At 36.8% G+C, this 13942-nt stretch overlaps 1 protein-coding gene across 3 annotated transcripts in view; it reads left to right on the forward strand.

Moving 5' to 3' along the window:
- LARS2 (leucyl-tRNA synthetase 2, mitochondrial) overlaps positions 1 to 13942 on the forward strand; it is a 105318-nt gene that overhangs the window by 64346 nt on the left and 27030 nt on the right. For all 3 annotated transcript variants that reach the window (XM_075125681.1, XM_048838846.2, XM_048838845.2), the window contains 5 exons: positions 741 to 845; positions 4778 to 4893; positions 5830 to 6113; positions 9569 to 9667; positions 12800 to 12937. In XM_075125681.1, the coding sequence (XP_074981782.1) occupies positions 741 to 845; positions 4778 to 4893; positions 5830 to 6113; positions 9569 to 9667; positions 12800 to 12937 (742 nt within the window). The remainder of the gene's footprint in view (positions 1 to 740; positions 846 to 4777; positions 4894 to 5829; positions 6114 to 9568; positions 9668 to 12799; positions 12938 to 13942) is intronic.

Genomic DNA, 13942 nt, shown 5'->3' on the forward strand with positions numbered 1-13942 from the left:
TTATAGTGCATATATTTGTAATAAAAAATAATAATATAAAGTGAGCACTGTGCACTTTGTATTCTGTGTTGTAATTGAAATCAATATTTAAAATGTAGAAAAACATCCACAAAGATTTAATACATTTCAATTGGTATTCTATTGTTATAAGTGTGATTAATCATGATTAATTTTGTAAATCATGATTAATTTTTTTGAGTTAATCGCATGGGTTAACTGTGATTAATTGACAGCCCTAGAATTTTATTTTAAAGGGACACTGTCAGCCAAAATAATGCTTTGGTCTGAAATTGTTGTACCTACTGTTGTTTCAAGAAATGTCTAAAATGAGTGACCCTGAAAGAAATTGCAGGAAAATAATGTATTTCACTTGGTTCACTTTGTACATTATCAGTTCTTTGCACATTCTCTGTTCCTCTGGTTCTACTGTATTTTGAGTTAATTTCTCTTATTTGTGGGGATCTTTCACATGCCATCAGGAAGCAGAAAAACAGTTTTTTAAGTCACAAAATGTGGCAGCGGGACCTATAGAAGCTTTTAACAGCTTTAAATTCATATTTTGAAATTGACTAGATTCTAACTTGAGCCTCTCCCTTTAAATAAAGAAAGTACTTTGATTCAGTGAGTTACTTCATAAAAAATTAGGATGCAAAGCACAGAAATTTTCATGTTAATAAGTGAGATTCTTAGCACTGTTGGTGTCATATTTTAATTATTGTGATCTTTACGTGTATTTGCAGACTGTCTTACATCAGTGACAGCAGTGAATTTACTTACCAGACAGGAGGTTCCTATAGTAATCTCTGCAAAATCAGATTTTGAGAACTATATTGATACTAAAATAGGTAAGTGACATTTAAAATACAAGAGCACCATTCAGGTTTTTCAGTTACTATTTTGGAGTACCAGAACTGCTGCTGTAAACCTTTGAAGGTAATGGCTGTCTTAGGGCCTTTAGAGGCCATATTCTTCTTAATTAAGGGAAAGAAAAGGTAGCTACGGAGAATTTGTTACAGGTCTGAATACAAAGAGACAGGGTAATATTTTTCTCTTTCATTACAATATATTATAAAAAATTAATAAAATTAAAAGCTGACTGTAGTGAGACCCCCAAGCTTGAAGACCTCCACATTTTCTCTTAAGAATTATAATACAAGACATGTGAATCTGAGTGTCTGTTTCTCACACATACCAAAACAGAACCACATCAATGTTTAATGTAAAAAATATTTGCCAAAGACCCAAACTCATAACAGTATAGTTTTGCTGTGCCTACATACAATAGAACCCCCCAAACAAGATAACTTAAAAATTGCCTTACTTCAATAATGTATCAAACCATCAATCCAAATTTGGCTTTATCTAGTTGTATTTGTTTTGATATCAATAAAATACAGAATGTACAGTAATTGTGTTTTGATCATGGTCAGTGATCTCAAAACTGGGAATCTGAATGTACCATCCCCAGGGCTCTCAGCTCTGTCTTGCCTTGCTACTTCTCCTAGACTCTCTTCTGCTTTTTTCTTTGCACCTTGCTGCTTTTACGTCCTGGGAAGGATTAGCCTATGTGTGCTACCCTACCGGGCAGGACCAGGCTGGGTGGCACATGTGGAATATTAGCCCAAATGTGCAGCTTTCTGGAAAACAAGGGCCACTTCAGAGGTCTGATTGAACAAAAAATCAATAATAAAATACAGTGTTCCTTTTGGTGGGTTCTTTTTTAAATCAGTTTTTAAGTTCATTATGTTCTCATAAACTGCTGAATTTTCTTAGAAATTCTTTAACAGAACAGTTATTAGAAAAAATGGATTGAATAAATCAAGTGATATGACTAGCCTACAAGCTGTGATAGTATGAGTTTCACAGCATGGGTTGGAACTCGTTAGCCCAGTCATATAATAGACTGTATTATTATGCCCAGTTTAGAATCAGTAAAATGTAGGTGACTGATGTGAACTGTTAAAGTGAGAAATTTTTTTAGGTTGTTTTTACCTTCGTCTTATTTTCCTTCACAAAAAAATGTTTTAGATAGTCTTACAGAGCTGTAAAAGCTTAATACATGTTTGGAAGATGTATATGAACAAGTGTGGGGGAGGACATTGAGGAGGGAAGACAGAAGGGAACAAAACAAAGTGTGTCTTGGATCTTTTCAGTTTCCTTGAGATTAAAAAAAACAAACAAAACCTAGCTCAATTTGTCCTAAAAGTGTTTTTTAAAACCTTAAAGATTCCATTTATTGTCTTTCTCCTGTGTTTTCCGTCTTTCTCACTCAGTCAGTCAATGCCTTCCTTTTCGGTGTCCCCCTCTCAGCCTTTGCAAAGCCAGCCATGGTTACAAAGTCTTGTAACTTTTTAAAAAGAAAAGGAGTACTTGTGGCACCTTAGAGACTAACCAATTTATTTGAGCATAAACTTTCGTGAGCTACAGCTCACTTCATCGGATGCATAATAAATTGGTTAGTCTCTAAGGTGCCACAAGTACTCCTTTTCTTTTTGCGAATACAGACTAACACGGCTGTTACTCTGAAACCTAACTTTTTAAAGGTATTCATCCTCTTCAAGATGTTTAGCAAACTTGGCTGTTTTATTTAGAGTCCAGATTTTCAAGAGTCTCCAAATTTGCACATTCAGAATTTTAGCACATACTTGTTTGTGTATGTATTGAGTTGCTTTGTACACACAAATTGCTTCAAACATAAAGTTTGAATGAATAAGTTATCTTGAAATTTTCTTTAGATAAAGAAAGTCAATCTCCAGGCTGTTAATCTGGAGCTTTTTGTAAGAACTAAATTCAATAAAAAATTAGTTTAATAATATTGTCTGAGTATTGATCGGATATTTTGCTGCATCTTTATTAGTTTGGGTGTGGTATACCATCAGTATTAATATGACTTCCATATGTCATCTTCTTTATTGACTCCTAGTGATGATTTGATATAATACAGTTCCTTTCAACATTTTTGTCAAGTAGTTCCACTTTAATCTCCAAGGAGTACGTAACTAATACGCCATTATATTTTTGGGAGCCAAAGTATATCAGAACTATTTCTGGAATAGGAGAAGCCAAATAATTGAGATTTCCTATTATTACTTTTGATGACAAGCCTTTATTTTGTTCACTGGCATGTACTTTGGTCTTACGTATGCTGGATACCTCCCAGCTCTTCCCAGGAAATGCTGGATGCCAACTGTTGAGTTTTGATAAAGGACAGTGGCATTGTCCTCTTCTCTAAAGAAAAATAGACTAAAATGTGGGAGCTGCTTTCCTCTATTTGTGCAGCGTATGGTAAAACCACCTGTGGTGGATTGAAGGGGGTTCTTAGTAAGATACCGATATACCATACTTTATTGAGGTTTAAGAATGGCAATAGGGAGCTTCTGCTGTGGAGTTTCATAGTGATTCCACATTTTGGTTTCTTTTTTGTTTGTTTGTTTTTTGTTTTGCATTAGTTATCTGCTTCTGTATTTCCATATATCGACACAGCTGAAATATTTAACTCAATGGGCAGTTTTGTGGCTGAGTAAGGGTGTATGTTAAACAGTCTTTTGAATTCAAGTTTGTATTGTGATAATTCTAAGGTGGTTGGGGGGGGGGGGTGTTTGTTTTTTGCTTGTTTTGTTTTGAGAGCCTCTAGATCTGTAATGTCAAAAGTTGTTTCCAAGAATAGGAAGGAAAAAAGATAACCTGACATTTGGGTTGGTCAATAAATCTGCTGTTCTGGCTGATGGAGGCCAACCTAGTAATGCAAGCTTCTTTAAAAAATAGAACAAATGACCCCCCAAAATGAAAACAAACTAATGTAGAAAGATATACATCATCATGTTATATAGTATGTCAAACAACATATAATTAATATTTGAATATAAATATGTATGATAAAAATGGGGATTTCTTAGCTAACCCCTAGAATGCAATCCTTGTAGGTGAAACACAGCAGTTGCTGGACAGATTGCAGTCAGGCGGTAACATTGTGAACAAGGATTATTTTAAAATAATAAATCACTTTTTGATATTGGTAAGTTGCAGCAATAAAAAGAATTCTGTGGGGGTTAGAAAAGACTTGTATTCAAAATGTGTGACTGTCCCAGGTAATAAGGCACAGTGGGAAAAGGTGTCATCGGTGGCCTTAAATATTCTGACGGAATGGCTTATTCTGGCAGCAGTAAGAACTACTTTCTCTAGCTTTATTCTGAATGGAAGGTTGACATTACTCTGAATTGGAATTACTGGAGATGACTTGCTGATAGTAAATGACGAGATTTTAAAAAGAGGGGGCAGCAATGTTGAAGGACTTCGTCAAGTTAAGTCATTTTGTTTTTTAAAAAACGTTACCTTTATTTTTAGTAACACCTTCAGTTATTAAAATTGAAATTTTTTAAAACAACTAACTTAGTATATATTTATGCTATTTGCTTAGCTTTTGCATTTCTCTCAATTTGGTAAATGAAAACAGATTAGTCAATTTCAGCTTTATTTTTAGTCAATTTCAGACCCAATCACTTTCAGGTTCTTCTGAGCTAGCACAGTGATAATGATTTTTGGGTTGTAAACACTATAAGATAATGTTTTGTTATAACTGTTGTCACTCAAATTTCACAAGCGTGTTTTTATAAATTTTGTGAAATGTTGGCAAAATTTAACTTGCCAATGTCTTTTTAAAGCCATTGGAAAGAAGTAAATAAGTGCCAATAGATGAAAATATTTTCCTCAAAAAAATGACAAGGAGCAGCCAAGTTAGCCAGTTATGGAACTGATTTTTTCCCCCTTCCATGGATAGGAATTCCTAATACTAATCCAGAAGATGCTGCTGTCGCCCAGAATCTAGGTCTCTCTTTCTCTGAAGTCATTGAAACACTACCAGATGGTTTGGAGACCATAGTCAACTCCGGAGAGGTTGGTGCACTTGTACTGCATTTCTTTCTAAAGTACAGTGATAGTGCATACGAAAACCCACTACCTGGAAAATACCAAATATTTTGTTTTCAAGGCTTAGTCTTCAAAACTTTACATACATGAAAGAAGAAAAATGCTATAATAGTCTAAATTTTACAATAGAGAAGGAATAATAAATTCCGTCATGAAAATGTCTTGATTTTTTTTTCTGTTTTTCATTTACACATTTGTTCTTTTTTCAGGTTAAATGTTAATATATTAGTCCCCTTGGTTGTATTCACTGGAAATTATATTACAGGCTATTTGACAGCTTCATGGCTGTGTAAGGATGTAACTCTAAACTAACACTGAAGAGTTCTTGAGAGTCTGCAAGTATTAGTCTGAGGAAGGGTGGATTGTTGTTCAGTAGGAGACAAGTTTTGTGTCTGTCTAACTTGGGAGGGATATTGAGTGTTTAAAATATATGAAGAAGTGAAGTATAAAATCACCCAGAATGAATATGTGAGGGAAGGTCTGATTTACCACCTATACTCTTGCAATGTCTGCCTTGGAGTACTAATATACTGGATGCCTTGCAGTAAGGAGAATCCACCTTAACTGCAGATAACTGGCCAACAGAGGCCAGGAGTGCCGAACAAGCCCTTCCTCAGCAATGACCCATTCAGCCCATCAAGGGAGTGACCTTGATAGGCTTTCAAGGGAGACTTATCTAATCCTCATGACTAGAAGGTTGGTGACTGACATATGGGAAGCCTGGAAGATGAATGGGTGTGAAGCAGAAGAAAAATGGGGAACCTTAAAAACGCTTGGAACCTCCGTCCCATCAGAGTTTGAGTGTTAGGTTTGTGTACAATGCATATGAAAAATAATATAATGGTGCCACTACAGCATTGTCAATAGTAGCATATATCAAATGTGTGTCTTTCTTTTTATCAGTTCACAGGCATGACTAGGCAGGAAGCTTTAAAAGCCCTAACCCAGCTGGCCAAAAATAAAGGAGTAGGTGGAGACCTAACAAGTGACAAGTTAAGAGATTGGTTAATATCGCGACAGCGGTACTGGGGAACACCTATTCCCATAATCCACTGCCAGACCTGTGGCACAGTCCCTGTGCCTTATGAGGATTTACCTGTGGAGTTGCCCAATATAACCTCCTTTACAGGAAAGGGAGCCTCCCCTCTAGAAACTGTCACAGAGTGGATGAACTGTTCATGTCCAAGGTGAGCAAATATTATATACTGTCCACTTGCTATAATTCTTCTTGTCGTAATATGGCCTGTTACTGTTTCTTAATATAAGCTCTTTTTCTGGATAAATACCTAGTGGAGGAAAAGTTGAGTGTTTTTAAGTTAGAGGAAAGAAAATGAGAAAAATAAAATAGTTTTTTCACCTTCTTCCTCTAGTTATTTATAGTACCGTTTACTTCATCGATTGCAAGATTTTTTTCTCTTTCAACAACAAAGTTAAAGCAAAGATTGTAGGGTATATTGAGTTTTCATTTGCTTTTGTTAAGGAAACTAACATATTGATCAATTAATTAACAAGTCCAACAACAGAGATAAGATGGTGCTATTGCAGTAGAATCTTATAAAGATTTACATGCCTGGTGCATTTTACATGTCAGCAAATAATTCAGGTTGAAGTAGTTAATAGGTGTATGCACTCATGGTTCAGATTTTGATCATACAGTTTGTTTCCCAGCTCTTTAAGAAGAAGCATGTAGTTCAGATTTAGAAAGATACAGATTCATTAGAGAAAGCAAGATGTCTCCAGAGCTGGTTGAGTATTGGGTACATTGGAGTTTGTGCTCAGCTTCTGCAGGGGGAGGGAAGAGAACCCGAGGAATCCCTGAGAGAAACCCTTTCCTTTCCAGGCATATAGTGAAACCCTGCTGTCAGCAGAGCTGGTCCAGCAAGCAGGGCATTGTCAGGCTGTCATGCAGGAGAACCAGGGACATAAAGTGACGTTAAGGCTCTCTTCATAGCACAGAAACTGTAAATCTTACTTTGGAAGGTTAGAATATTAGCGTGATTCTCATTTGTAATTAGGTGGCTTACACAGGGCAGTTCTGTGGCTCACTGGAAACATGTTTGACTTGTTAATGTTATACATTTTAAGTAAAAGAAAGACCTACATCTACATATTTCTGCAAAGAAAATGTCATTTCAGGTAGGCTTTTTTAAACACTGCACAGTAACTTCTTAAGGAGTATGGATATTTCAAGGCAGTCTGACTAGATGAATTGTAATATTGAAGTAATGCTCTCAGCAATGTCTTCTAGTCTGAAATCCTTGACTCCTACTGAAATCTTTGTTGCCTGCACTCCAGGCTTTCCACTGATATAAATGTTGAAATGCATTTGTTGTGAAGAGGGAACACTAGTTCTGATCTCCTCTAGACTGTATACTCCATCTACATGCAGAATTTAATAGCTGGGATTAGGTGGATTAACAGGATGAATAGAGATGGGAAGCCGAGGTGGCTGTGGTTGTGGGCATACAGATGTGGAGTTCTGAAACTGTAACCAATCATGAGTGGAAGGCTGTGCATAATGACTTCACAGTAGTTAAGAATTATTCAGTGAATATGCAAATACCTGCTGTCTGCATGGCTAGCTGTAGGCTATCAGTAGCCAGAGTATAGTGGCTTGCATGCTGTCACTATGTTAAGAACATAAGAAGGCCAAACTGGGTCAGACCAATGGTCCATCTAGCCCAGTATCCTGTTGTCCGATAGCCAAATGCTTCAGAGGAATGAATAGAACAGGGAAACTTACCTAGTGATCCATCTTCTGTCATCCATTCCCAGCTTCTGGCCATCAGAGGTTTAGGGACACCCAGAGCTTGGGGTTGTGTCCCTGACCATCTTGGCTAATAACCATTGGGTGACCGGTCCTCCATAAACTTATTTAGTTAATGAGCTGTAGCCAACTAGAGTGCAGGGAATTGCATAACTGTTATGTAAAGTATCCCAGAAGTTGATAGGCTGAGACAATTCTGTTATAGTATAATACAATATTTATTTATTTTGTGATAAATATATTATTCTAGTCTCTGGGCACACGTGCAGTATTTAATATAATTGACTCTTTAAACTAAAAAGTCAACTAGAAACAAGATGCCTCCACTGTGGTTATCCCCTACAAGTAAAAGCTTGTTAAAAGAGATGGGCCTTGCACAGAGATCAGACTGGAGAGAAAATAAGTGGTGGTACTTCCCTAAGCTGTGCCTGCCACCCAAGCTCACTTACTCATGTTGCCAGAATGAGGCACCACTCAGGGTGAATTATACAGATATTTGTGTAATTGCCTCTCTGCTGTCTTATTTGTTTTGCTCAGTTAAAAATGAGTTGACACTGAATTATCATTGGTTTCAGAATTAGCATCCTGTTGAGATGAATGTTTGACTGTTTGCAAACTCAGGCAGATGTGATTGTATCAACTCACATTTGGTTCACATTTTGAAAGTTAACTCCACAGTTGTAAAGGCTAGAGACTTTTTTAATGGAAGTTTAGATTCTGGAGCATGAGATAGCAGTAACCAAGTGAAAATTCTGGGCTGCTAACCTGACACCACCACAGCAATCCAACCCCTTGCCTTGCACCGTGCATTTCAGGGTAGCAAACTTGGTTTAAGTCATCTGAGAAAGGAGAGGAAAGGTTTTCTATTAATCTCACTCAAACATAAGTCCTCTGATACTTACCTGTAAATACATGCAGCTCACATGCCTCAGGTGACCAGAAATACTGTAGCAAATACGCAGCGAGAGAGGTGGTGTCTTAGGTAGTCAGGACCCAAGTCACATAAAGGCTTTTTAGACCAAAGACTCACCACACAGAGCAGTGACTAGGAAGCCAATGTTGCTGTTGAAGAGCTTGTTTAATATGCTGTCTATGGTTTACACTATCAAGCAGGCAGGCAGACTTGTGCTGTGCTAGCTAAAGCTTCCAAGCACAGTAACAGATTAAAGTTACAATTTTGTATGTGTTAAACAGCCAGTTGACATTCTTTGTGTTATATGTAGTGCACACAGGTTTGCAGCAGGTTGCAAAATTTCATTTGTATTATAAATTTATAATCATTTTTAGCAGATACATTCTTAAATACTGAGTAGTTGCAATAAATGCAAACACAGTTTTAAAAAAGTTTCCTCCTGCTGTTCATTTCCATAAGTAAATTATTTCTATTCATGGCGGAAGGAAAAATTGTTCCAGCTTTTAACTTCTCATTTTGAATCTGTTTTAGTCTGTACCTTCAATATACTACCTAGCTAATATTGATTTGTTCTAGCAGTAATCATGAATTAAAATATTACAATGACTGGGAAAGGCTTGATCCTTCTCAATGAAAACTGGAATTAAACTAAATTTGTTTTTCCTGGGAATAAGTGGAAATAATCAGGAAAAACAGACCATTTTATAAAACCAGAACCAGTGAAATGCAGTCTACCATACTCTTTTTCTACTGGAAGTGGTCATAAATGATTTATCTGATAGTACCAGACGAATGTGCTAGTTTTTGAGTATCTTTCTACCCTTCTATTTAATGGCAAAATACTTTTTCCTTTCTCTTGGACTTTCATAGGATTTGTTTTATTTCTTCAAGATGTGAAAAAAAATCAGCATGTGATTTTTTTTTTTCATCTAGGAGTGCTGAGAAATTTTTCTATTCCCCAGGTGCAAAGGACCTGCAAAGAGGGAAACAGACACCATGGATACATTTGTTGATTCATCTTGGTATTACTTGAGATACACTGATCCTTATAACTCTGATAGGTAAGGCATCCAAGCAGGTTGCAAGCAGGCCCGTGGTCATATGGGTGTTCATGTAACCTGGACCTTTTTTACATAGCAGAAGTAGAAAGAAAAGAAAAAACAAACAGCCAGATACTCTAGTAGTTCTACCGTCTGCTGGGTGCAGCAGGATGGGAGACTGTCTGGGAACCTCTTTATGAGTTCCTGATTCTCTGCATGCTGACTGGCCCTATTCAGGTTAGAGTAGCCTTGGGAGCTGTTCTGAACTATGGAATAAGGCTATCAGCCCCTAACGGGACATGAAAGGGCTGAGACTGCAAACTCAGCTGGTGATCCACAGCTTTTACTCCTTATGCTGATTGCGTCCTCTCCAGCAGTAGACAAGTCTCTTATGTGTATGGACATAAGGTGCTTTTCCGTCAACTAAGGCAGAAACAGCCAGTGTAACTTCTGTACTGTGGACAAAGCCTTTAATTTTCTCTTTGTTGTCACTGGTGTGCTTACATTCTGCCACTATCTTAAGAATATAGCTAACTGGCTTCTTCTGGGATTTATAGTAACGCATTCAGCTGGCAAGAGCTGATGGAGAAGGAAAGAAGTGAGGAATCAAGCAATTTCCCCCAGAGACCAAAATTAAGAAAACCACCAATCTGTGCTAGCCAGAGTCGTGCTAATTTAGGTCCAGAGCTTAAATAAAGTATCATCATAGTGGCCTATTGCCATGTTACTACTTCAGTTAAATACAGTATTACAAAAGGAAACACTAGATATGCTATGCATTAATGACTATAAAATAGGGCAGCGTGAGAGATAGACAGAGTTATTTATCTGTTTACTTACTCCATCTTCTATAATGCTAGCAAAGCTGATTGTGCCCTGGAGGTTCTGTCACACCCAGCATTATAGCAGGCTGCACAAAGGCTGACTCAACAGTCCAAAATGTATTTTCTATACACTGTTCAGATTAGATTGCTGTCTGCAGTTGCTGGACAGCCAGCCTATGATTACTGTCTCGCGAATATTTTATGAGCCGTTCTGTAGGCAAAAGGCTAGCCATAAATTAGATAAGAAGTATCACTGTTTGGGTTACTAAGTCTTCACACAGATATATACGGAAAGCATCTGATAGAATGGCTTCAGTGTGTCCAGCGAATTGTAGTACAGTATGTGATGATCCTGTGATAGGCAAACCCAGCTGTTGGGATCTGTCTCGTTTTACATGCCAAGGTTTCTGATTTAGACTCTGACCTCCATGGGGTACGGGAGAGACACATTTTGTTAAAAATTGTTGTCTACTTTAAATAATAATAATAATAATAAAAAAAAGACCTGGTCAGTGGGTCTTTTTCTAAGACAAACTCAATCATTAAAACCATTTACATGTTTGTTTTGGTTAGGTGATTTTTATCTGACATGAGATACAAAGACATCCACTTGCTTCTCGTGGTGGGGGAGGAAAAGGAGTTGTTGAAGAGTTTTGGTTATAAAGACTTGGGGATATGAAGAGGGTTCCATTTATTGGTCTTAGTTGTCTTTCTCTGACAGGTGGTGCTTGTGCCCTGAGCTCAGTCTGGGTGTATATTGATATACCATTAATTAACATCTTTGGAATAAATTAATTAAATTATAGAAATAATATATTTTAAATAGAACTGGACCCAAAACAACATTCTGAACAGGATTAATAGCTCAAACTAAGGCCTTGACTACACATGAACTTTAACTGGCTTAGTTAAACCAGTGCAACCCCCTTCGTGGACACTCTCATTTCTCTTCAGCTTAACCGTGTTCTCAGTGGACGTGAATTAAATTGAAATAAGCCTGATTTATACTGAAATAAGAGTGCACACTTAGCATTTTGCACAGGTTTAACTAAATCAGTTAAAATCATATCTTTAGGCCAGGTCTATGCTATACAAAGTTTTATCAGCATAGCTGTGTCAGTCAGAGGTGTGAAAAAACCGTACCACCCTAGCCAATGTAGCTATGATATGACAAAAACCCCAGTGTAGATGCAGCTGTGCCAACAGTAGAGTGTTTCTGTCAGCAGAGCTAATATCATTCCGGGAGGTGGTGTTACTATGCCAATGGAAAACTTCCTCTGTTGGCATCTGCTGCGTCTACACCAGGGGGCTATGCAGATATAACTGTACACCCAACACATTTGTAGTTTAGATAAGGCCTGAGTTAAACAACATGTAGGCAAGCCCTTATTTTTATTCGTAAAACTCCAAACATCAAATCTGGACACAATGAACTTAAGAAAAGCTCAGATCTGCCTTTGAAACTTTATGTACTACGGTGTTGAGATTTGGGTTTGTGACTAGTTACATTATAGACATGTGAAGTCTGATCCAGGGTTTTATTCCAGTCTCATCTCTAATTAAGGAAGCATAACTAATGTATAACACAATAAAATCACAGTTTTGATACAAGTTGGTACATTTGCTAAAGAGTGGGACTATAAAACGTGCCCTGAAGAGACATCGTTATTTGAAGTGATGTAAACCAAAACAGTATCTTTGAGATTTCAGTTTACGATGCCCTAAATGAATATTCTGAATATGCTTTTTAAACACTTTAATAAATGTCATGCTGCCCTCTAATGGTGGCAACACAAACCTTCAATTTTAAATAAATAAATGAAATCATTCCGATATATTTTAAATTGGTTTATTGTTATATATTTTGGAGAGTAATATATAGCCATATATATACATTTTTATATATTTTCCCCCACAAAATATCAATTTGTAACTACAAAAGACTAGAACAGATAACCACAACCGAGTTATGAAAGTTCCATAGAAATCAGGCAAATATTTCCATAGCATTTTTTTAGTTTTAGGTGATACATGTGAAGTCATAGTCATACATCTAAGATATTATATGTAAATCATATTCTAGTGGATCTTTCTCTATAGCTTTTAAAAATTCTCACACAGATTTCTGCAATTTAATCAAGTCAAACATTGCTTTTTAAAAATAAGGAATTAAGCCAATAGCAAAATTAATAGAATGTAGTTTAAGATGCACATGCAGCTCACAGTGAACATCTATTTCCAGTCAAGTCTTATTGGAGCTGTTCCAGTAAAGCTGTTTTTTCCTTTTGCTTTATACTTAATGTATACTTTCTGTTACTTTGTGTTTTAGGCCCTTTAATAAAGCCTTGGCCGACTACTGGATGCCTGTGGATTTGTACATTGGGGGAAAGGAGCATGCAGTTATGCATTTATACTATGCTAGATTCTTGAGCCATTTTTGCTATGATCAAAAGATGACCAAACACAAGTAAGCATTATTAGATTTCTATGAAAAATAATTCAAGCATCAGTCGCAGACTGCATCTGGCACCCACAGGCATCAATGAAATTTTATAGAGCTAGAAGAAGCTGAGGTACCAATATTATTTTCAATGGTATATTTTACATTTCATTCTCTGAGCCTGAATTTTCTTCCTTCTCAAGTTTAGCTAAATGATCAGTTTCTTACAGTCTGTATTGCATTTGTTGTTTGTGTACATATATGTCTCGTGAATATTCACTGGCTCAGGGCACTAGTAGTAAAAGTTTGCCTTAGGCCCTCATCCTGCAGAGAATTACACACGTTTAACTTTATGCACTGTGAGTAGAGCCATTAATTTGATCATGCTTAACTTTATGCACTGTGACTAGTCTCATTAATTTAAATGTAACTATTTATTAGTATTCATTGTGGAGAGTTAAGCACTTGCATAAGTCTTTGCAGGATTGGGGATAAAAGTATAAAATAGTTCCGGATAATGTAGTATTCTGCCTAAATCCTTTGGAAATGTTTTTGTTTTTTAAATCAAAGGAACTATTTTTACCTGATAGCAATTTTAAATTGTATTTCCTTTAACCAGCAGATGGAGTCATCCCAACATTGTTCCTAGAGTGAAACCCTTTTGAGCAACAGGAGAAATTCAGGTTTCAGAGTAGCAGCCGTGTTAGTCTGTATCAGCAGAAAGAACGAGGAGTACTTGTGGCACCTTAGAGACTAACAAATTTATTTGAGCATAAGCTTTCATGAGCTACAACTCACTTCATTGAAATTCAGTACTGATTTGCATTTGTTTATAAGCACTGCCTTCTCCCCCAGATCCTTTCACAAGGATGAGCATTTCTGATTTTGGGCATTTCTCCGTCCTCCTGAAGTCTCCCACTACACTCAAATATGTTTCCTTTTTTCTTTTTCCCCGTATATGGTAAAGTATTTTGTACTACATCTTTGAACCTCTCGCCCTGTAAACAAACTGCAAATGCACATTCCTACATT

The sequence above is a fragment of the Caretta caretta genome, chromosome 2, assembly GCF_965140235.1.
Source record: "Caretta caretta isolate rCarCar2 chromosome 2, rCarCar1.hap1, whole genome shotgun sequence".
Taxonomy (NCBI): domain Eukaryota; kingdom Metazoa; phylum Chordata; order Testudines; family Cheloniidae; genus Caretta; species Caretta caretta.